This window comes from Microcebus murinus, chromosome 9, assembly GCF_040939455.1.
Source record: "Microcebus murinus isolate Inina chromosome 9, M.murinus_Inina_mat1.0, whole genome shotgun sequence".
Taxonomy (NCBI): Eukaryota; Metazoa; Chordata; class Mammalia; order Primates; family Cheirogaleidae; genus Microcebus; species Microcebus murinus.
Window position 1 is genome coordinate 54,125,902 of NC_134112.1, and position 23,882 is coordinate 54,149,783.

The following is a 23,882-nucleotide window of genomic DNA, read 5'->3' on the forward strand; positions in this document are numbered from 1 at the left end:
TTTCTAGTAAAAACAGGCTTAAGGAAAACAGAATAAAGTTTAAAGGGTATTTGCTTCAAATGCTCTTAGGACATCTGGCATACATACCCAGTAGCCGGAGCTATCAGTGTGGAATTTAAAAGAGTTGGAGGGGGTAAGTGTGTGAGTTGCAATATCGGCATGAGGTGAGGTCACTTAGTGGGGGAAAGAACGTGGAATACTGAAGTAATGATTAGAGGATACACAAAGGGAAAAGGTAATTTTGCCTTCAAATATGGGTTTAAGCAAGTGTTTATTTAAAAATTCAGGAACAAGACAATTGAGTTAGAAATTTTACTCAGAAGTAGTATATGTATATGCTTAATGTATTTTTAAAAAATTTTAATGGCATCTGCAACTATCCAATGATATTAAAGGCCTTATAAACATTTGAATATGCAATTCAATAAATATTTTAGTTGAAAAAAATCTTGATATACATTTTTAGACCTTTATTATGCATTAAATACCTTTTAAAAGACACTCAACCATGCCCAGCAACACAGACTCTTACACTCCTCTCCATTTACAATGATGGGTAGAGTGGGTAAAACTAAAATGAATATGGAACCAGAAGTCAGAAGACACTGCTTGAGACTTGCAAAGCCTTACCCTGCTCCTATTCCTTACCTATAAAAATAAAATATTTAAATTTTAAAGTATTATACATATGTAACATTTTTTAGAGAAAGATGTTTAAAAAACAATCAAAATGCAAAACTATTAGCCTTAAAGTCAAAATACATACAATTTTATTCCCTTTTTGTACATTTTTTGCTTGCATATTTAGTTTTTGGGAAAGCTGTTAATTATTCTTTAATAAATATTTTTATTGCAGAAGAAAAAAATGGCAGAATGAATTATTCAAAATTGTGATACACATTAAGTAGCTATTATGTAAAGAATTAAATGTTTAGAATAGCTATAATACGCAGTTTATGTATTAAAAGTACATTTTTGCCCGTTTTCCATTGTTGACAGAAATATGTGTAATGAACCTTGTACATTTTACTACTTAGTCTCTAACCAGTAGAAATAGCCGATAAAATAAATTATTTGTTTTGTCTTGTAGTATTTGTAATATCTTAGTTTCTTCTGACATCTTTCAGAATGTCCCAATTGCAATGAGGACAAACAGAAAAGCATTAGTTCATGAAGCTTGTTTATTAATGGGAAACTCTCATTTTATTGAATTGGCATCACATTTAACACCTGATATGCAATAGCTCACACCTACTGAAAATAGCTTATGGCAGTTCTTGCTGGGTTCCCCTCAAGGCCTAAAGAGGAAAATTCCCCTGAAAGGATCTGCCTCATACTTTAGAGACATTTTTCTGATAAATGTGTTCATCTTCCCATATTAGTAAACTAGATGTCCTGCTCACTCTCAAGCGCAGGAGGAGCCATTGAAAAATTTCTCCATATCACACTGCAGCCCATGCGTTAATACTAGTGAGGCCTTGTAAATTTAAACCACACTACTCAGGCAGAAATTCCAGCTGTTAAAACATAGATAATGGAAAGCCAGTGTAAGTACTGCCCAACATTCTCAACAGGGTTAAACACCAACATTACGCATTGCTTGAACCATAAACACGATTGCTTTGGGGTCATTGGCAATGTCATCATGCCTCAAGTTGGTTTGGCTGCTGAATTCTGCTTCATGGAAGAAAATTATATTACTCACTTTTTAGTGTTTTATTGGATTGTGCACTACATTAAACACTGCGTTTAAGACTACAAGGAATTCTTGATGTGAGAAACTTCATTCTTAAATATATACTTAATTTTGAAGTTAGCTTGATCTATGCAAAGCAAAGGAATACAACTTTGGACACTGCCTGCTTTCCATCATAATATTAGTGCTACCCAGTTTATGGTGAATTTTCTTGCTTTTTTCTATTTTTAAAAATTTTCATATCTCAGTTGTATGAAGTTGCAAAAGTATTATATTGAGTCCTGAAGAATTAAGATAAATTGGATCCATGCGTCTTTGTTATGTTTAGCTTCATAAGGTAAAAAGACTCTGCTCTTTTTTTGAATCAAGGAACAAAAGATTAAATTATTAAAAACTACAGTCAAATCAGTTAGCTGATAAAAAATGCAAAGCTCAGTTTTTACTCTCAATTTAGTATTGAAACTTCATGACCATACATCACAACTTCAAAAGAATACCTTTAACTCATCAAAAGGAAAAAAAAATTGGTGGTGTGGGAACAGGGAAGCCTTAAGTAGCAAGTGATTGTACCTCCATATTACACCTCCACATCACTTTCAAATTACATGTGGTCATTAACAAGGTCTTTAGAGATAAAAAGAATCATTATTATAATTCAATCTTTGATTTTAATTTTCAATAACAGGTGTGACATACTAAATTATGTTATATTCATCAGAAACGTTAATATATTAATCCTGGCAAGAGTCCATCATCAATTATAAAAATATATATAATATTTTCATTGAATAGCTGGGAAAATTAAGAATATATCTATTCTTCCTTTAGTTATTTTAGTACTCTAATCAATTTTACTAAAGCCAATGGCAATCAAAATATAGAAAAAAAAATAGAAGCAACTATATAGAAGTTGCTATATAGGCAGCTCCAAGAAAGCATGTTCAACATAGCATAATTATTTGTATAGATGGTCTACTTTAAAATCAACACATCTATCCATAGCTATATTTTAGTAAGTTGTTTTGGCACTATAATGGGCAAATATCACACAAGAAAAGAGATAAGAGAACAATTTGTTTCTGGAAAGATATTTATTTAAACAAGAATCAATAGTTATTGAATACTTACTTTGTAACAGGTATTTTATTTAATACAGTAGATTCAGTGATAAATGTCACCTGGACAATATCCTCAAGAAACCGCACAAATCAGTAGGAAAGTGAGACAAATTAACAAACAATTATAATACTGGGTGGTAAATGATATATAAGCGGAATTCATAGATATGGGAGGATGCAAAAGGAAAAGTATTGGATACCAGGACAAGCTAAGCTGTCAGATTGATCAGGATTTCCTGGGAGTGATAAGGTATGTGTTGAATTTTTGATATTATGTGGATATTATTATCATAAATACATTAATGAGCCCAAACAAGATATACTCACAACCTGCAAGTAGTTCAGAATGGCTGATACATAGACTGCAAACACAGCATTCTAGAGATTAAAAAGTACCTAAGTATAAATCCATTATATAAAATCCTGAGACTTAAGACTTTGTTCTGGAGGGTAACAGAAGTCAATGAAAAATTTTAACCAGGGAAATAAGAGAAAAGTCATGTATCAGAAAGAACTCTTTGCAGCAGAGTAGAGAATTGATGGCTGGGACCTAGGAAAGAGGCTGGTGTTAAAATCAAGGCCATAAGTGATAAGGAAGCAAACTAAGTAAATGCCAGAGAGCAGGCAGCAGTGTCAAATATTGAAGAGAGAAACAGTAAAAAAATACGAGAGAAGAGTATATTTTGTGTAATATTTTGAGAACGGTAGAGTGATGGGGTTTGGAGCTTTATTGCTATGCTTCCAATTTCAGACTCAGGTTCTGACATACAGAAGAGATTGAATTTTTTTTGAATAATTACATAGATGATAGAAACCTATTTTCTCCATTAAACACAAGGTGTGAAATTGTTGAGTGTGATCAGAGAGGTTGTAATTTAGGGTGCTTGAGTAAATGGCTGCTCAAAAGGAATTATAAAAGGACATAACTGGGGAAACAGTTAAATGACAATTTTGGGAGCTAGCTAAAATCACTGGTATTTTTGAATGGTTTTCTCTAGCATTTATGCATAGCCTAGCTTTAAGAATGATGGACAAAAGAGGTGAGGGCTAAAGGGGAAGAGGAATCGAAGAGAATGCTATATTCTGAAAAAATAAAAATAAAAGGATCCTAACTCTGGAGGCCTATATGAGGTCAAAGAATATTTATAGTGTTTTGAATAATCACATGGAAGAGCTGGAAGGGTGAGTAGCTATGGTGAGTCACAGAACATTCAGGCAGTTGCACTGGATGACAAGTTCTGGGGTGTGGCATTAGTGTTGTGGCTAAAGGTAGTAGCTCTAAAGGTCATGCCACTGAAAAGATAGGAACCATGAGATTAGGTGGTGTGAAGGGCACGTGGACATCTGGCACGATGGTGGATTTAGGATATAGAAGAACCATGTGAAACAGTGACTGTGAAGATGGGAGGTGGAGATGTGAGTGACAGCTCCAAAGATGCTTAGAGGATTACATAGATTGGGGTGGCATGAGTCTGGCTAAGGAAGGACTATGGTATCATAGCTTTGAATTTGCATGGGAGTAGGGAGAAATGTGTCTCCTGGATTATAGAGTAAGGGGAATAAAGGGAGCTATCATTTGGAAGGACAAAAGGACTTAGGCAGGAAGTAATATACTCATTGCTGTAGTAGTTTTCTATGACTGCTGTAATAAATTACAACAAACATAGTGGCTTAAAACAACATCATTTTTATCTCATAGTTCTGTAGGTAAAAAGTCCAAAGTGAGTTGGACTAAAATTGACATCTCAACAGCATTGCATTTCTTCAGGAGCCTATCGGGGTAGAATCTATTTCCTTGTTTTTTCAAGATTCTAGAGACCAACCACATTCCTTTGCTGTGGCCCCATCTCTCCATCTTCAAGCAAGCATTTACAGGGTCTCATTTTCCTCACACTGCACCACTCTGGTTGGTTTTCTGCTTTCATCATCACATATTGTCCCTTTTAAGAACCCATGTGATTATATTGAGCCAACCTGGATAAATTAGGGTAGTCTTCCCACCTCAGGTCCTTAACTTAATCACATCTGTAAAGTCCTATTTGGCAGAGGTTATATAGTTACAGGTTATAGGAATGATGACAAGGACATCTTCAAGGCCCCATTATTCTGCCTACTAAGGAAATTAGGACTCAATTAAGGCAAAGAGGTTTTAGAAGCAGGTTGCAAATTGAGTGTGATGTTAGGGATTTATTTGCTATGAAATGACTTCGGAAGACATGGTGGAAAGGTTTGAGAGGAGTGGCAAGAATTTGGCAAAGTTGGGCCAGAAATGTGCTTTTTAATATTCGTATGATGTCCAATAGAAATGATCCTTTTGTTCATGCCATGATCCTTTCAGCATTATATTTGCTACCAACATAGATTGATGGGTGAGAAATGAGATTTTTTTAGTATGTTTATGAAACAGGCAAACCCTTCCTAGGTTTGACTAAAAAAAATCAGATTTTTTTTTAAACAGTATCAAAGCATTGGCTTAGTAAGTGAAAGATAATTTTGTTCATATTGTACTATTGTTTAGTGACTCTAAGCTGTCAACTAAATATGCTTTAAGGCTATCATTGCACATGTGCTTAAATGAAATTTGTTGAGGTCACTCACACAATTGTCACAGGCAACTGAATAGTTGTAATGAAGCTCTTGTTATATCAAGAACTGAGGCTGGGCTAAAAATAATAACTAAGGTGAAGTTGTATATGATTATAGCTATACTTGGAATTTCAAGTTACTCATATGAAAAATGTCAGCCCTTTACTAGCATTTCCTATCAAATGTTACTTTAGCAAAAATGTCATAATATCCCATGCTATCAAAACTGGCCAATATATTGTTACAACTTCATTTAATAACTAAAAATTAAAAAGCAAAGAGATATAATGTTGCTGTTTTGAAAGTCATACCATTATTCAAATAAAGAATGTTGGCAGCACCTATATTACACTCTGGTGGAAAGACATGACATGTTCTGATTAAAACATGTATGGAGTTTTCTGGGATATGTAACAACATTGTAATGATGTAATTTAAATGTTCATCTTACAACCAGCCAAGTTTGGGGACAGGGTCAAAAAATACTGGTGCAAAGTGATGAGACAGGAAAATTACAGGACTTTCACGTGTTTAAAGCAATCCTTTATTATTTTTGTTATGAATATTATGGTCTTCAAAATACATAGTATAATAGACTTCAAACTTAAGTATCACAATTGACAATCTAATTTGCCATTGTCTACCATTTTTGCATTATGTGACTCCTAGAGTATTATTGACCATATGCTATCCTGTATGGATGAAATGAATGTATCCTCTGAAAATGTGGACATTTCTTCTCTTTGTACACAAAGAGAATGGTACTTACACTATCAGAGCATCCCTGCTTTAGATATCTTTAAAAATATCATTAGTGGGCTGAAAAATGAGAAACTACAGAACACATGTGTTTTTAAAATTAAAATGATAGAGATGTCTATTTTCAAGGTATTCAAAATGCAGATTTTTAATAGTGATGCAAATGCAGACCAGAAAAGTTTAATTTCACTTGTTTATTTTAAAATTATTATTACTTGTTGACTTAGTTTCAGCCATTAATCAAATAAATGTGAAATAGATATTTGAGGTCTTCTGGAGAAAAGTGAGGAGGTTTCAGTCAAGGTACAACCGAGTTTTGACCTGAGGCATAGATCTCTAAGAATACATGCATATTCAATACTCAAGGCTCACATACCTTCAGTGTCAAATTTGAGGTTTTATAAAAGTAGGTCCTTTCACAGGCTTATATAGATTTACATATTGTACAGAATCTTGCTCATACATAGCTAAAAAATTCAGGATGATTCTCGTTTCCACTTAATTGTTTCCAAAATGTTAGGGTTACAGGTTTCTTGGCAAAGTTTCCTGTTGATTCAACTTTTGTTGAAAGTTGAACACACTGATATGTCAGATACTTGATATCACACACATATACTGAAATTCATAAGTCAATGATAGCCTCAGGAGCTTAGATTTGGGTTTCTACTTATGGAAACCTGTGACTTTTCTAAGAAATTGTGCCTTCATTTCCTTCATCTAATTCTGCAGTTCTACAAACTCTGGGATTCTCTTGATCTTAGATCTTTCAGTCTGCATTTTCTATTTGTCTCATCCACTTGACCATTTAAATTTAAATGATTGTTTTACAATTCCTTGAATAAATAAGCAATGTGCTTGTTTTTTTCTTACAGTTTCAATTTTAGTGTTTAAGGGATCTAATTATATCTGTTAGATAAAATGACCTCATCAGTCAATAGAGAGATCAAACATTGAGAACTATCAAAAACTGGATTTAAGAAAACAGCTCAGTATCTCTCTTTATCAACTTTGTGTGACCCTGGCATTTGACTATAATGGAATATAATATGTATAACCCTATTGATTGTTTATATTTTACAAAGTAGCACTAAGGGGGCAAACAGGTATAACATTCATACACTTTGTCACTTCCTCCTCCACATAATGCTATGGGTCTGTTTTGCAAATTTAGGTGAAATTCAGCATAGATGTTAGCTGGGCAGACCTGTAATTCTTTTTCACTTGGAGAAACTGTTTTTCTCATATCATTGCAAATTATCATCCATGGGAAGAGAACACAAACATCTCTCATTTACATATTCTCTTAATTTGTGTATAGTAGCTAAATGGGTAAAACTTTTTTGGCTTAAATATCAATTTAGTGACACCTGTGGATCAGGAGGCCACATTTGTTCTCCAGGCTGTGTTTCACATACAGGAATAAGACAGGAGGTAAATAGTGGTTGGGTGAACTCAGCATTTATTAGAAAAATTTTGAAAGAGCAGCATCAGGATGGATATTGCAGTGATTATGCAATTAATCATTCTCTAAATTATTCAAACTTGGATGTTTATAAAAATAATGTGATAAATTAAAGTGATTGGAAAAAAATATTCCAAATTATTGAAAGTAAATATTCTTTTCCAAACTATTAAAAAAATCAATAATGGCATTTCTGAAATCAAATCCCAATTCTGTTTTATCATTGAATCACTTTTTAGTAACCTTTTTCCAGCAAATTTCAATTCCTTTGGAATATTTAACTGACACCTCTCAGAATAACTAATACTCTCTGATCAAATGATAAAAACTGCTAATTTCTTTAATTTCATTATGTACATACTTTTTGAGAGGGAGAGAACCTATATGAAAAACCCATATGATTATTTATAAAACCAAGTTTGTTTCCAAATAAATTGATATTACTGGTGCCCTTTTGAGAATATGTGCTTTGTAAGTAATCAGTTTAAAATGTTTATCTGAGCAATTAAAATTATTAAAGTTGGCACATTCACAATAGCTTTTCTGGTTTTCTTTTAAGGATCCTCTGTTTCACCTGGAATCACACAGATCTGAGAGAGGAAGGGGCAGATGTCCTTTTGACCCCAGCTCCTCCTTCATCTCCACTTTAATTGGTAATTATCGTGGCCGCAGACATCAGGTGGTAGTCATAATGATTTTGAAACCTATTTCTCAACTTCAGTTACATTCTTTCAGTATTTCTTTATATACTCTGCCTTGTCATATCTATTTACTGGTGCTGGAAGCAATGATATTCAATTTCAAACCATGCTAACTTTAACAATTAGACTCTAAAACAAGTGCAGCTGCTATGAAGTATGTGTCTCATTCTGAAAAAACAAATTGTCACTTAATACCTGATAAGAAATTTTTCATGGTGCTATTTACTGCTTACAAAATGCAATTATATGAAGACTTTAGAAAAATTTTGCCAGAGAAACTAAACTATTTTAATATGTGAATTTCTTTTAACTTTAGGGAAATTTCCATATTTTTGGTACCTTTCTCTGTTATCAGAATTTAGCAGAAAGGCATCTCAGTTGAAACTATCAAATTTATTTAAATTTTTGCTAATCTAGAATGTAAATTATAGAGGTTAACTAGCTCAAACTATCACTAAATGTATGTATTGAAATAGAATACATTGACAATGTCTGATCTAGATTTCAATTTGATTAAATGTAATTGTATGAGTTACCTAAGAACCTCACATAAAGACACAACAAAGTACTTTGTCTTTGTCTTTTATACTATTTGGGGTTGAAAACAGCACACTTGTCAAAGTATTCTAGCACTGTGATGGTATAGACAGATGGATGAGTTCCTAAGTATAAAATTGGAGAAAGCAATCCCTGACACCTAACATAGGTGCTAATAGGAATGATGCTATTTCCTCAGTGTTGAGAGGGTCTATATAGGTATAGTACAAATGTGCAAGTTTCTAATACATTTACAATGTTTAGAACTATATATGATATGTGAGCATATTTCTCATCTTTGAAGAAAATGAGAAAAGATAAGATAGAGACTTCATATTCTAAACTCTTAAAACTTCCAATTGAAGATTAAAATATTTTATGCTTAAGAGTTGACTTGACTTAGGTTAGTAGAAATCAAAACCCTAAGAATGACACTTTTGATGAATGTCAGATCCATAAATGCTAGAAATTCCAAGGAAATTGACAGAATCCAAATTAAAATTAATACATTTGTTAGACTCATACAATCTTTTCCTAAAGTCTTTAGTGATTTTGGTAACTTCATATGTTTAACATTTTAATATGTCTGAAAAAAGACTTTTTTCTTTTACTATATCCTATCTTGAACAGAATAGGCCTCCTATAAATACTGAATGAAATACTCATTGAGGTTCTTAAACAAAAAATAAATTTCAGACTATTTTTCATAAGAATATAAAGAAAATTGGAAGGTGAAAATTATACAATGCACAAAGCCTCTATAGTGAAATCCTAGGGATATTAATTTTAAAATTTCATTTAAATGGTTAGAAATAATTTCTGTAGCCACCCTGACTTTCAGTACTCTGCTCTTCCCTGGAGCTTGTTTATGCATGAAGCCAGGAATTTAAAACTGAAACTTTTAAGAGGGGGAATATTACTGGAGAGACATTTCCAAGTGAGTTTCATTGAACTTCCAAATCAAATTACACTCCGCTGAAATGTGAAGTGCTTGCCATCTGGGTGGCTGTTTCGCTTATTCAGAAGAGAAATCAAATCAAAAGAGCCCTCCAAGCTAAACACAAAAGTTATAGAATAATCCCCCAAAGAGGAGAAATAAAAATATAATTCTTCACATTTATCCACTCACTTTCATCCCAGAGTACCTTGGAGAGATCATTCACTCACTGTGGAAATGCAGCAGCCACTGGATGGAAACTTGATAACCTATATGAGCCAGAAACTCTTTAAAAGAGAGGAAGTGAAAATAATTCACCCAATTGAAATAGCAGCAGGAATGTGGGCTGGAAAAATGGAGCTACCTGAGTTGGAATTTGGCAAGCTTGGTGCAGTTTATTCTGACACAGAAAGAATGTATTAATGTGTTATTTTATGACCACACATATTCTGTGCTGATGGGCTAAGACGAGACTCCAGGAAAAGATGGCTATCTTTAGACCATTGCTCCTCTTTCTTTGTTAATCATGTTAATCATGTCACACACGTTTAATGCTTGTTCACATGAAGACAGATTTAATGATAAAATACTGAAGTTGGTAGCAATACTCATAAAACTACAGGCCTCAAAGAAAAAAACAGAACTTGCAAATCAGAGAATTCCCTATATGATTTCCTAACTTTAGATACAATTTTAGTTCAAGTTAACTTAAATTCAGTTCACTTAAGATAACATGTAGTAAAAGACTGTTGAAAAATTGAATATTAAAGATTATTGGATAGGTGAAAGACAAGTTAATAAGCACTTTATTAACTTTATAATCTGATTTAGAAAAAGTTGATAACTTAGGCCGGGCGCTGTGGCTCACGCCTGTAATCCTAGCTCTTGGGAGGCCGAGGCGGGAGGATTGCTCAAGGTCAGGAGTTCAAAACCAGCCTGAGCAAGAGTGAGACCCCGTCTCTACTATAAATAGAAAGAAATCAATTGGCCAACTGATATATATATATAAAATTAGCCGGGCATGGTGGCAAATGCCTGTAGTCCCAGCTACCAGGGAGGCTGAGGCAGAAGGATTGCTTGAGCCCAGGAGTTTGAGGTTGCTGTGAGCTAGGCTGACGCCACGGCACTCACTCTAGCCTGGGCAACAAAGCGAGACTCTGTCTCAAAAGAAAAAAAAAAAAAAAAAAGAAAAAAAAAGTTGATAACTTATAATGATTTAATGTGGAAAAGGATTTAAAGAGTAAAACAACTCCTTATTGAGCTTGTTCTGTATGTTCAGAAACCAATAAAAATGAAATCATATCCACTCACTTTCATCCCAAAGTACCTTAGGTTTATTCTGAACTGCTACATTGTAGTAACATAATTTATCTTGGTGGCACACAAGTTCATGCCTGAAGTGAAATATTTCTGCATGTTTAGCCAAGTTTCCCCCCAGTGTGATTACTAATACGGTATTTAAAGTAGTATAAGCGGTGGGGCACAGTGGCTCACACTTGTAATCCTAGCACATTGGGAGGCCTAGGCAGAAGGATCACTTGAGGCCAGGAGTTCAAGACCAGCCTGAGCAACATAGTAGGACCCTATCTCTACAAAAGATAGAAAAATTAGCTGAGCATGGTGGTGTGACCCTGTAGTCCCAGCTACTTGGGATGCTGAGGCAGGAGTTTGAAGCTGCAGTGAGCTATGATGATGCCATGCAGCACTCTAGCCTGGGTGACAAAGCAAACCCTCTTAAAATAAAATAAATAATAAATGGTTAAGTAACTGTCTGAAGAATATAAGGCATTACAACCTGGTTTTAAAAATACCTTGTCAAAACAATGAAGTTTTCAGTAGAATGAATTGCTGCATAGCTTGCCTATTGTCTTTCAAATCATCTGAAGATACATAGTGCTTACTTTGCCACTAAATTATTAAGCTTAGTGACAGACCAAATAAAAATTCAGGGAATATTTTATGTCATATGTCATTTTGGCCAGAAAGAAAATATTTTAGTTGTCTCGTTATGTTTGATGTAACATTGTAATATTCTCATTCAATTGATAATACCTTCAGTAACTTTAGGATCCCTTATACTTTCTTCTTTCAATCCTTTTGCCATTTTTTTTTTTTTTTTGCACTTTATTCTGACCTATAGTTGTGTTACCAGTTCCAGGTATAATTTAATTCTACCATGCCTGAAATGCCTAAGGTATGCCAAGATGCACGTTGCTAGTACCTAGGGGAAAATCACTGATTTGTAATGTACCCTTTGACACTTTGCTTTGAAAGTGTTAACTTTCAAAGTTGGGATATATTTAGGGATATATTTGTTGTCATATATTTAGGGATATTTTTGAAATTAAAGACTTACTAAATTATGTGTCACCAAATAACCACTAATAAGATATTTTACAGTCAATGAAATTTTCTTTCTACACTTTTGTCCTCTTACTTTTTTTTCAGCAAACAAAACTACGAAGTTTACAGCCACCAAAATCTTTCTGAAGTGCCTTTCATAAAAATAAGACCTTTGTGAATATATATCCTCATTATAAATTCTATAAATTAAAGGTCAGCGTTGATTGAATGAGAGTTGAAATATACACAGGGAAAATTTGTGATTATTTCACGTTCTTAATAACGGCATTTTAAATAAATGTTTCTTTTTAATTATATTTATATTCAGGGAATATAACAGGCATTAAGATTAGAAAAGTAAATGAAAAAGTCTAAATAAAAGGTAGAATATGTGTCTTTGTAATTGTAACTTCTGCACATGTAACAAGTGAAAGTGCTGATTTGTGAATTCACCCCAACTGTATAGAAACCTAGACTTCAAGTTATTCCCTTAACCATGTTCCAGTCCCTAAAGAATATCTATAATTTCTTATCCAAGATTGCTGCTCTCTTACACTTGGCCAAACGCCCATTATCCACATGCTCTCTGCGGCGTCTGGCCATGACTGCTAGTCTCTAGAGAACTCTTTGAATGCTCTTTGCTTATGGTTTCTTCACAATGAAAAAAAAAAAAAAAAAAGATAGAGTAAAAAATTCCTACTCTTTAATTCTCCACTTATATTCTCTCCTTTAAGAATCTGGTTTAACTATGATGATATCAACGTCGCAGTTTGCCACCAAGAACACTCTGAGTACAGCCACAAGTGCTGACAAATACAAATAAACAAATTCAAAACATTTTTCTTTCTCCTTATCTCAAAAACCACCTTCTTAACATTGGTAACAAATGCTAATTATCTGGCAAAACAAAAACAAACCGAAAGTCCAAACAACAACTAAATACCTAAGAAAGTCACTTGTTTTTCCTGGTTTCTTTCAGCATCCTAAGCAGAATGTGATGTAAACTAAGATGTTGGAATATATGGATAGTTCTCATCCTAAGTTCAATTTTCTTTTCTAGCTATGCATGTCTAGAATAGTCATGCTGCAAAATAGTCCATCCAAAGTAGAATAACTTGCTAACAAAATTATAAAATTACGTTATAAAGTAAAGCAGCTAAAAATATCTAAAGCTCATTTCAGGTGTTTAAGATGAGCTATGAAATGCAATAGAACATTTAGGATAAGAGATTCCGGTTTTTCAAAACTGCTTCAGGGAGAAAATATCAAAAGAAAATAAAGCTATTAAGAACTTATAAGAAGAGATCTTTGAATTTTTGTTCTATAAGGACCTTATGTATTAATTTTTATTAATTAACACAGGAACTCTATTTTTTTCCCTAGAATTTATCCCCAATAGTTTCAACCCAAAGAACACTATCGTGATTAAAAGACTTTAGACATATGCTGGTCCATGGAGCAAATGTGTTTCACATTATTTAGATTTGTAAAACATACATTTACAACATAAACAGGAAAAATGCTTGAGTAAAACTTGAAAGGATAAAGTGGTCATGAAAAACTACTGTGACATTTTTTCTTACTAGATATTAAAAGTGACAGGTCCAACATGGTAAAAACTCATACGGTACATGAACAAAACTCTTGGTAAGTTCCATAAAATATTAAGACAATGCAATATGCTTAATTAAAATCTCAATTAGAGTTTGTGTTGTAAAAAAGTTATATAGAAAAGTATTTTAATTACACATTTAAACTTAAAATTACAAAGAATTTGTTTTTGTATATTGCCAAGCGTTAAATGATTATCTTATTTTCTTTCTTATAAACAGTTTAGTGTAGACATAGTTTTTTAATCACAATAGTGACATTAGTAAGTCATAATTGCAAACACCTAAGGAGTCAATTAAAATATTGTAGGATGAGCAATATGATAGAAATAGATGTGGAGGCTATGGTGGTACTAGAAACCATTAAACTAACACAAGTTTGGTCAGGGAAGGCTTCATTGATAAAGTGGGCAATAGCCAGATAAATAGGAAGTGACATGTAAAGGGAGACGTGGAATTATAGGCAAAAGAGCAGTAGAGAAAACACATAAGTTTGGCAGGTTCAAAAAATCACCTGGAATTCCCTTTGATTCTACAGATAAATGAGACCATGAGATGTTGAATGGTTTTACCACAGTCAAAGGACAGTTTGAGCTAGGGACTGTGGCAGATTTTCACAGCAGAATTATTTCTACTATTCTTTTTTTCTGGACATAGAGACTCTTGTTGAGCATGACAAGAAGTTACACTCACCTGTCAAAACGCCTTGAAAATGTGTTGTGCTTTTTAACTATAACCATATTTGACCATCTAAAATTAACATAATATCACTTATCAATGTTAGTGCTGTAACAATAAATATATAACAATTAGTTGGTTATTTGTATTCAGAATATAAAAATAGATTAGATACCAGTTAAATTTATGGTTACGGTAACACCTTTATTAAATATGTCTTCATACAAATAGAAAAATAAATCTTTGGGTAGTTCTGCACTTGACATTGAAGCCCTAAAACATATTTTATTCTTTATATGAAATGTTTTCTTTTTAAACCATGAAAATGTGATTTATGCAAATGTTACTTTTACACTGTATGAGACACCAAAATATTGATTCACAAATTCTCTGATACTAAGTAGTTATAATTTTAAAGTATATTTTCAATTAGAAACTATATATTACTATAAATAATACCACTAATTATAATGATGCTGAGTATTTTTGATTATTTAAGTACCATTAGGTAATATTTGTATCTAAAGCTTTATTCTAATTTATTGTTTTTCATTACTGTTTTTTCCTATTTTTCTTAGAAAAGTATTTTGTCAAACATAATTATCAATTACTATGAATTTTTTCTTCTTTACTTTGATAATAGGATACAAAATGAGAATCTTTCCCTTCTGATAAAAAGCCAATGTTTTCAACACAAATACATTTGATTCCATTTACATAGCTTATGGTTTTTTTAGCATCTTTCTAGCCTCTTTGAAGTTTAAGTCATACACTTCATAATGTGTTATTTGAATTGTTCAGAAGCTATTTTTTTTATCTGAACACAAAATGGGAAATTGGGTAAAATCGGAAATATATTATTTCTTTTGTACAGATAACCTGCCCTGGATGTGGTATTAATTGGTATCATAGCATTGCCATCTAGTGGCTCCAAGGGGTACTGCTTTGTTAATTTTACAACAATGATAAAATCACTTTAAAACAATATTCCAAATTATGATAAATGCAGTACAATTGATATGTACTAATAAATATTATATGCTAGATTAGATTCCCATAATATTTTCAGTTATAAAATTTCTAAAATATTTTAAGAAATGAAAATATTAACTTAATAGAAAAATGTCATGATTAAGAAATCTAGTATTTAAACCTATTATGCATTAAAGCTTCATCCCAGCCCAAGTTAAAAAAAAAAAAGTTATGTTTACAATATGGCTTGTATATTTGATGTAGGAAACAATTCAACAATAATTAAAAGCAAAAATATTTCAAAACAATCTTCACTTGTGTTAGTCAATACTTTTTTAATGATCAATCAACTTGATCATTTATGCCATACAGTTGATGATTCTCAAGTACTTTTAATGACTGGCTGTATCTCTGTTCAAGTAGTGCAGACTAAATTTCAGTAACAGTTCACATCTCCAACCACTGCATGTATTTTGTCTCAAAATGCTCTTTCTCCATATTTAGATATGAAATTTCTAGTGAAGACAGCACTAATTGACTTAGCTATAAGTTAGATTGCTCCTTTCTCTTGAATTACCAAAGAACATGAAGTGCCTAAGGGGTTAAAACTTTTCTCTACCAAATTATTAATGTTCTTAACTTCAGATTTAAAGCATCCTTGTTTTTTTCCCCAGTTATTTTCCTTATCACACCTCTGAATATATGGGATGAACTAAAAAAAGTCTCTCTTAAAGATTTTGTCATCTTGAAAATTTTCAAATATAAAGAAGAGTAAAATTAACACCTGTGTACCATTTACGTTGATTAACCAATTAACATCCTGCCACAGTTGCTTTTCCCTCTCTCTCATATATATAGTTTAAAAGTAAATTCCTCTGTGGATACCTGGATTGTATTTATTTCTATCCTATTATTATATGTTTTTAAGCATCCTTAACAGGTTTTATGAATAGAACTATTTTGCATTGCTTATCTTTTAAAAATGAGAAAAAGCTGATAGTAATACTTCTAAAAGTTTTTCTTTAAACTTTGAATTCAATTTATATCTTATTATTCTAGGTCTGGTATAACAAAAGTTAACTGATTATTAAATTTTAAAAAGTAAAGATGATTGCTTTTGTTATACCAGACCTAGAATAAGTTTCCTTACAAATTGTCCTATATGTATTTCAGTTATCAATTTCTCAATGTTAAATTGTATAAATTTAATCTACTTAAGGTTTTTAAAGGTTTAAAGGCTTTACACCTTAAGAAAATAAGCCTTCATAAATTTTGAAAGAATTTTAATAACCTAATAAATAAAATCTATAAATAACAAACTCAAATTCTTTAAAATTCTGATTATATATTTGGTCAAATTTTTGTACCTGTAACTTTAATAATCCTAATTCTAAAATTGATTCTATAATTAGATATGTTAAATTGGAAATATAATCAATTTGTGTTCTCTTAAACTTTAATAGGGCACTTTAAAAATCATGTGTATACATGTGTGCACATTCCAAGTCTAACAGAAAAGTATTAATATTCTATGTAATATTTCATCATCTATTTATTTTTAAGCCACACCAGAGCTATATGTCACTCATTAAAAACATAATTTTGTCACTCTAAATTGAGGTAGCTATTTCCAGCAATATACTGTTATCATCTGGTTTTTGGCTGGAAAATTTTGCCTGGGACAGAACACCTGCACAGCTCATGGCTGTCCTGGTATACTGAGGGGTACATTTCTTACCTCTTGCCATTTTTCAGGAAAGAAAGATTTCAAGTTCCTATGCTTGAGAGGTATTGATTTTTCTGGGGTTCAAGTTACACCCTTATATTTTCCATTTGTTTAAAAAAAATTTTTTTCTGTTCTCTTAAATGATTTTAACATCTTTCTGGCTCCAAAGACACATTGTCATTTCTTGAGATTCTGCATACGTTTGTGTAATTCCTTGGTCTGATTTTTAACTCTTTGACTTGCACCACATGTTGCAGCTAACTACATTCAGTCTTTCTGTTGACAACCCGATTAAATTTTGAGCTCTTTTTCTATGCTTCCTATCAGACTGAGCCACAAATTTATGAATTAAATAGCAACTGATTGGGCTATATACAACTTTGTGGTTCCCACACCAAAATCATTAATGATAATAATTTCTTGTTGTAAGAAAGATTTGAATTAGCTGAATCACATATAATATCTGTAATAATAAAGCCCTGATATAAAGGTTAAAAGAAGTTTAGTAAATAAGATGAAACTAAGTATTTACCAAAAACACATATAGCTCTTACTATTCCCCACCAACTCTTCCAAGCGCTTTACACTTCACTATCCTATTGAGTGCTATTCCTTTTCTCATTTGTAAATGGGAAAAGTGAGGCACAGGGAGGTTAGTAACTTGTCCAGCTAGTAAGTGACAGAGTCCAGATTCAAAGCCCGGCAGTCTGACTGCACCACCTGTGTGTGCTCTTAACAATAGTATTAATGTCATAAAGTACATATTATATGTATACGTAATAGATCTGAATGTTTGATATAATTGTGGTTTATATCTTTTCTTTAGATATAGAAAAAAATACTGACTTATATTGAACTGATGCTTCCATGTAGGTAGTGAATTGTTTGCTGGGCTCTACAGTGACTACTGGGGCAGAGACGCTGCAATCTTCCGGAGCCTGGGGCGGCTGGCCCACATTCGCACTGAGCACGACGATGAACGCCTGTTGAAAGGTAAGGTTGAAGGGGAAAGAGTATATGAATAGAATTGAAATCAACTCTAGAACTTTGGGGAAATTTCACCATTTTGATAACAACATAAATATAATTTATAATGTTTACAAATTTCGGGAGGTTTTATTAGCAATATTCTTGAATTAAAATGTTATACATGATATGTGTATATCATTTTCTATTATGAACTGGCTTGATTAGAAAACCAATTTACCTTTATAGCAATGCTTAGAAATCAAGATTTATATGAAGAAAACAAAGCAACTGTATGAAAAGTGAAAAACCTATCATCCAATAAGATGTCTTGTCATTCTTATCAATTGGTATAATTTTTGACGAATTACTTGCTTTACTTTGTTTTAATAGGATCGCATCGCACTTTAGAGACAAATAGAACACTGGGAAAGTCACTAGAATTGATACAGAATTCTTTATACTGTACTTTTTGGCACAGTGGTAAATCTAGCGACTAAGACATTTTTTGGTGAACATTTTTATCACTTTCCAAATTTTTATTAAGCTTTAAAATGCATAATCATTATTGGTAGCATGTTATCATGAAAAGATTTTGCATACCATATCATCAAAAGTCACTGACTCAAATCCCTTAGACTATGAACTCAAAAACTTAAGGTTTTCTACATTAAAGCTAAAGTGATCTTCCATGTGCTAAAATGGTAGATAATTTATGAATTAAGTAATGATATACTTTCTACTTTAATATTTTACTTATGTTTACATTCACTCTTTATGTATAATGGGAGGAAATTTGTGGAGATTATCTTCATGGTTCCTCCAATTTGTTCTTCATTGAATGCATTTTAAGCTCACCATGTATGTTGTTCAAAATTGTCCTTCAATGACGCTTATTTTCCAATTAAATATTCCTTTAGTATTTCTAAAACATCTGTTGATTTGCAAATAAAATGGAGATATCTACATGGATTTGATTGGTAAACAATTTCTAGGAAGATGTTTTCTTCTCAAAAGGATGAGAGTTAAACTTAAGCATTCAGGTTATATATAATTTATTACAATATCTTGGTATCATTTATTATAGTATCTTTTTCACTTTTTGTTCTATTTTTTACTTCTATTAGAACCAAAGTTTGTAGGTTCATATATGATTCCTGATAATGAAGACCGAGATGACAACAAAGTGTATTTCTTTTTTACGGAGAAGGCCTTGGAAGCAGAAAACAATGCTCACACAGTTTACACCAGAGTGGGGCGACTCTGTGTGGTGAGGACTTCTCTCACTAAGCTTGCTTATCTCACAATTTATGGTCAACCCTTGGTTAATTTTATAGGATTCTACTTCAAAATACTTTTTAGTATTCTGTAGGCTGCCTAAAAATGGTATTTGCTATATTAAACTTTATAGTTCATACCCAGTGAAAGTTATATATTGAAAGAGCCTTGTATTTTGTATGATTTTTAGAAACATACTGAAAAGAAATAACCTATAATTAGACTTTTTCCCACAGTGAAGTTTGAGCTTTATTTTTAAAATTATAAATTAAAACATCTATAGTTCATTGAATATTCAGTTTGCATGGGAAAATTCAAAACCAATTGAAATAGCAACATATATTGAGAGAATGTTAATACAAATGTAAACTATTTTTGGCATTTAAGAAAATACTTAAGAATTAAAGGAAATATTTATATATATTCACATATATGTATATATGTGTGTGTAAAGTACATGTGTATATATATATAAGTATATTGTGTATTTCAAGCTTTCCTTATTGAAGAAAAAAATGGATACGTTCATATCCTTGACACAGGTAGATATTTTAGCAAATAAAATAATCAAGATTATTGTGTCATAAAACACACTGCTTTATTTAGAGAGAGGTTATTACTCTGTTAATATTGTTTAATACATGGAAAATATATTTGATGTACCAGAGTGAATGTACATTGAAATGAGACAATGTGCAAACCAATATATGTATATATGTGTGTGTATGTGTGTGTAGGCACTGTATCTATGGTACTACTTGAAGATTATGCTAAATTTTCCTAGTTTAATTGAAAAGCCATAATTCTTGGCATAATATAAAACTTGTTGGTGATGAAAGTTCTTTGTAAGTACCCATTGACCTGCTTTTTGTTTTTCACAGAATGACGCAGGAGGGCAGAGAATACTGGTGAATAAGTGGAGCACTTTCCTAAAAGCCAGACTGGTTTGCTCAGTACCAGGAATGAATGGAATTGATACGTATTTTGATGAATTAGGTAAATGTTATTAGGTGAATTAAATTTTATTCTTTGATGCGTATTCTTCTCTATAACTCTCTCTCTAGCACACGTGGAAAATTTATTTTCTGTGTATTTGGCCTCTTTTGAACAGCCAGCCAGTTTATGTCCTTGTCATTTTGGCCAGGCTGATGTAGTGTGGGCAAAAAAAGTTGCAGAAACAAAAAGACTCATAGCTTAGTGTAAGTGACTCAGCTCAAAACTACTCAAAACAGTCAAATGATTCACTCTGTTATGATTTGGTTATGGTTGTATGATTTTTATATGGAAATGTGTAACTTAAAATCTATATTGGGTTCTAAACTATTTTAAATGAATATGTTTTCTTTGTATGGAAAGAGGGCTAAAAATACTAAGTGATGGAACTGTCTTTAATTTTTCAGAGGATGTCTTTTTGCTACATACCAGAGATCATAAGAACCCAGTGATATTTGGACTCTTTAACATGACCAGGTGAGATATTTATATAGTCAATAAAAATTATATAAAACAAAAGATGTCTCACTGGACTACCCCTTTATAGTGTATATAACTTGAAATACTATTGACCTGCTTGCTATTCTCATTTTCGGTGCTTTCTAAGTAGCCAATTTATCTTCATTCTCCTATGTTTGCAATTGTACTCTCTTTTTCAAAGCTACAATCTCAAATCTAGATTTTTCCTTCTTTTAGTTCATAGTACCCCAACATTCTCCTGTGCTCAGTAGCCCAATCTCTTCCCTTACTAATCTACAATAGAATGATTTTTTTCTCATATTTTGTAAGATGGTGTATTTCGTCTATAATCTAGGATAATCATTTTATTCATTGGATAGAATTTTCCAAGCCAGGTTTTCAAGGCTCTCAATCCACTATTACCGACTCACCTTTGGAAATTTTTCCTCTGAGTTCTCTAATGCTCTGCTTGTAACAAGATAATACCTTAAGAGATCCCAGGTAGTGTCTGCTTTGCTAGTTCCCATTACTATTAATGTATTTTTATTTATTCACTTATTTTGCTTGAAATGACTTTTATAACAGTGATTTATATCTCTCCAATACTTGTTAATAGCCATGTCCAAGAAATATTTCTTGATTCCTGAATCACAAAGTATTTTCTCACTCCTTTATTCTGGTTGTCCCAATCTTGTGTTCACTTGTAGTGAACTCATGTTTGTGATTTGCTCTCCATCTTTTAAATTTGCTGCTCAAGTTTAAGAATTATAATCTGTTGTTTTCCTTTTTGTGTTTTTGTATTTTATACCCATATTAGAGTACTTTAAAAATGAACATTTCATGTGTACTAATGCATGGATAAAAAAAAATATTAGAATCAGTTTGAGTTGAAATTTTATATTGATAATTTCCTCAGTATCTTTTCAAATAAAACAGAGTGGGGGGGTAAAATGGGGTAAAAAAGAAGAATATACCTCAATTCTCTTGAGAGGGACAGAACGATATCACCAAGTTCCTCTTTTGCATTGTAGGCCATAAACTGTTACATAATCATGCATACTGTGCTTACTTAGGGCCCTTTTACACAGGTTTTGTTTAGCTTTTTCAGCCTGTGATTTCTAATGTACGCTTTGAACAAAATAATAAATGTTTTTGGACAAGTAACCTACTATCATAAAGAGATCTTTTCTTCAATAGAGAAACATTGAAATAATTTTTCATATCAATTATTTATTGATGCAAATAAAAATAGTTAGTGAAAATTGGTAGTTATCCCAATCCATGGAAAGTCCTTAACCAGGGTTGGGGAACCTGCAGCTGTAAGTCCACATGTGACCTGCTAGGTCCTTTAATGTAGTCTTTTGAATGAATCCACATTTGACAAAACAAATCATTTTTATTAATATGCTTTTGTTCATCTTTTATATTTTTATTTGTAAAATGAACATATTTAAAATACCAAAGAACAAAATAAGTTTCAATGAAATAATCCTCCCAGATTGACGGGCACTATTAGAACATTAGCAAGCCATAAGGGCTAAATTGACCGTGGCTACACTCATGATTTAGTTCCAATTTCCCCTGCTTTACTGGCACCACTATCACAGAAGGCTGGTCGCTGAAAGTTTATAGGAGTGAGTATGCCAGTCTGTTATCAGCTTTTGACAACAGTGCCCTGTGTTTCTGTCTGAAGTGGAATTTGAATAGTTGCACAGCTAGACAGTATTTTTTAATTCTGTCTGCTCAATAGGCCATCATGTCAAAGACGACCAAGAGAAAGCTGAAGGAAGAAAATACTTTTTAATGAGGTTTGGTAATTGCAATATTACTGTGTTTCCCCAAAAATAAGACCTACCCATAAAATAAGCCCTAGCAGGATTTCTAAGCATTTGCGCCGATAAGAGCCCCACCCCGAAAATAAGACCTAGCGATGGGGGTGGCTACATAGCATATCTGCACAACCCATGCATTTCTTCGAGGAGTGGTAAAAACAATGAGCAGTCCTTCTCATCTGCCCCATGAGAGCTCTCTTGACATGAGAGATTGGGGCCAATGGTTCTAAAAGGAAATAGAGTTGCAAGAAATTCAGGACAGAATTCGGGGTTTGGAGAGTCATGATGATGTTCCAGAAAAAGATGACCTAACTATATTTGAATAAATGTAGATTGTTGTATCGTACTTAAAAAAAAAAAAAAACACATCCCCTGAAAATAAGCCCTAGGGTGTCATCTTGAGGAAAAATAAATATAAGACCCTGTCTTATTTTGTGGGAAACACAGTACCTTGTTTCTGCTAAAGATAAGATGATTTGCTTGCTTTGTGATACTGCAACATCAACACCAAAGAAATTCAATGCTCATGAACATTGTAACACTCAAGGACCACAGATATTTTAAATTAGAGGGAGAGATACAAAATGTTGTATCACAGAAATTAAAAGATGAAAAGCAAAAGCAAAGACAATTCTTTCAAGCAGTAATGAGACTAGGAAATAATGCCACTGAAGCAACCTCTGTACTTGGGGAAAAAAAGGGAACAATCTATTCAGTGATGTAGCAATTGTGAAAGAATGCATTGTCAAAGTTGTAGGATGCTTAGTCCCCAAAAACGTTTCAAAGTACAAACAAACTGCCTCTTTCAAGGAGAACCATAGCTGATCGGCAGCATGAGTTAGCCTTCAACTTAGCAGAACAATTTCATGCAATACTTCAAAAGGAAAATATATATTATTCAATTGCTTTGGATAATCAACTGATACTACTGACTCAGTACAGTTTTTATAGTTCATTTGAGTCATAACAAGATTTTCTCTGCTACGAAGAGTTATTCACTTTGGGCACTCTTGTGAACAGTACACAGGAAATATATAGGAATACATATTTTTAACAACTTTCAAGATAAATGTTGGACTGAATTTGGTAAATTTAATTACAGACAGTACACCTTCCATGATGAGAAAACATGAAGGGTTTATGGCACAGATTTAAGAAGTATTAACAGATTCAGATGCTGTCATTTCTGTTCATCGTATCTTGTATCAGCAAAATCTCTGTGCTAAACC

The 23,882-nt window shown here is 32.6% G+C and overlaps 1 protein-coding gene across 3 annotated transcripts in view; it reads left to right on the plus strand.

Annotated features, from left to right (window-relative positions):
- SEMA3E (semaphorin 3E) overlaps positions 1 to 23,882 on the plus strand; it is a 251,564-nt gene that overhangs the window by 189,384 nt on the left and 38,298 nt on the right. For all 3 annotated transcript variants that reach the window (XM_076006471.1, XM_012779517.3, XM_076006472.1), the window contains 5 exons: positions 8,181 to 8,274; positions 17,999 to 18,118; positions 19,219 to 19,361; positions 20,251 to 20,365; positions 20,770 to 20,839. In XM_076006471.1, the coding sequence (XP_075862586.1) occupies positions 8,181 to 8,274; positions 17,999 to 18,118; positions 19,219 to 19,361; positions 20,251 to 20,365; positions 20,770 to 20,839 (542 nt within the window). The remainder of the gene's footprint in view (positions 1 to 8,180; positions 8,275 to 17,998; positions 18,119 to 19,218; positions 19,362 to 20,250; positions 20,366 to 20,769; positions 20,840 to 23,882) is intronic.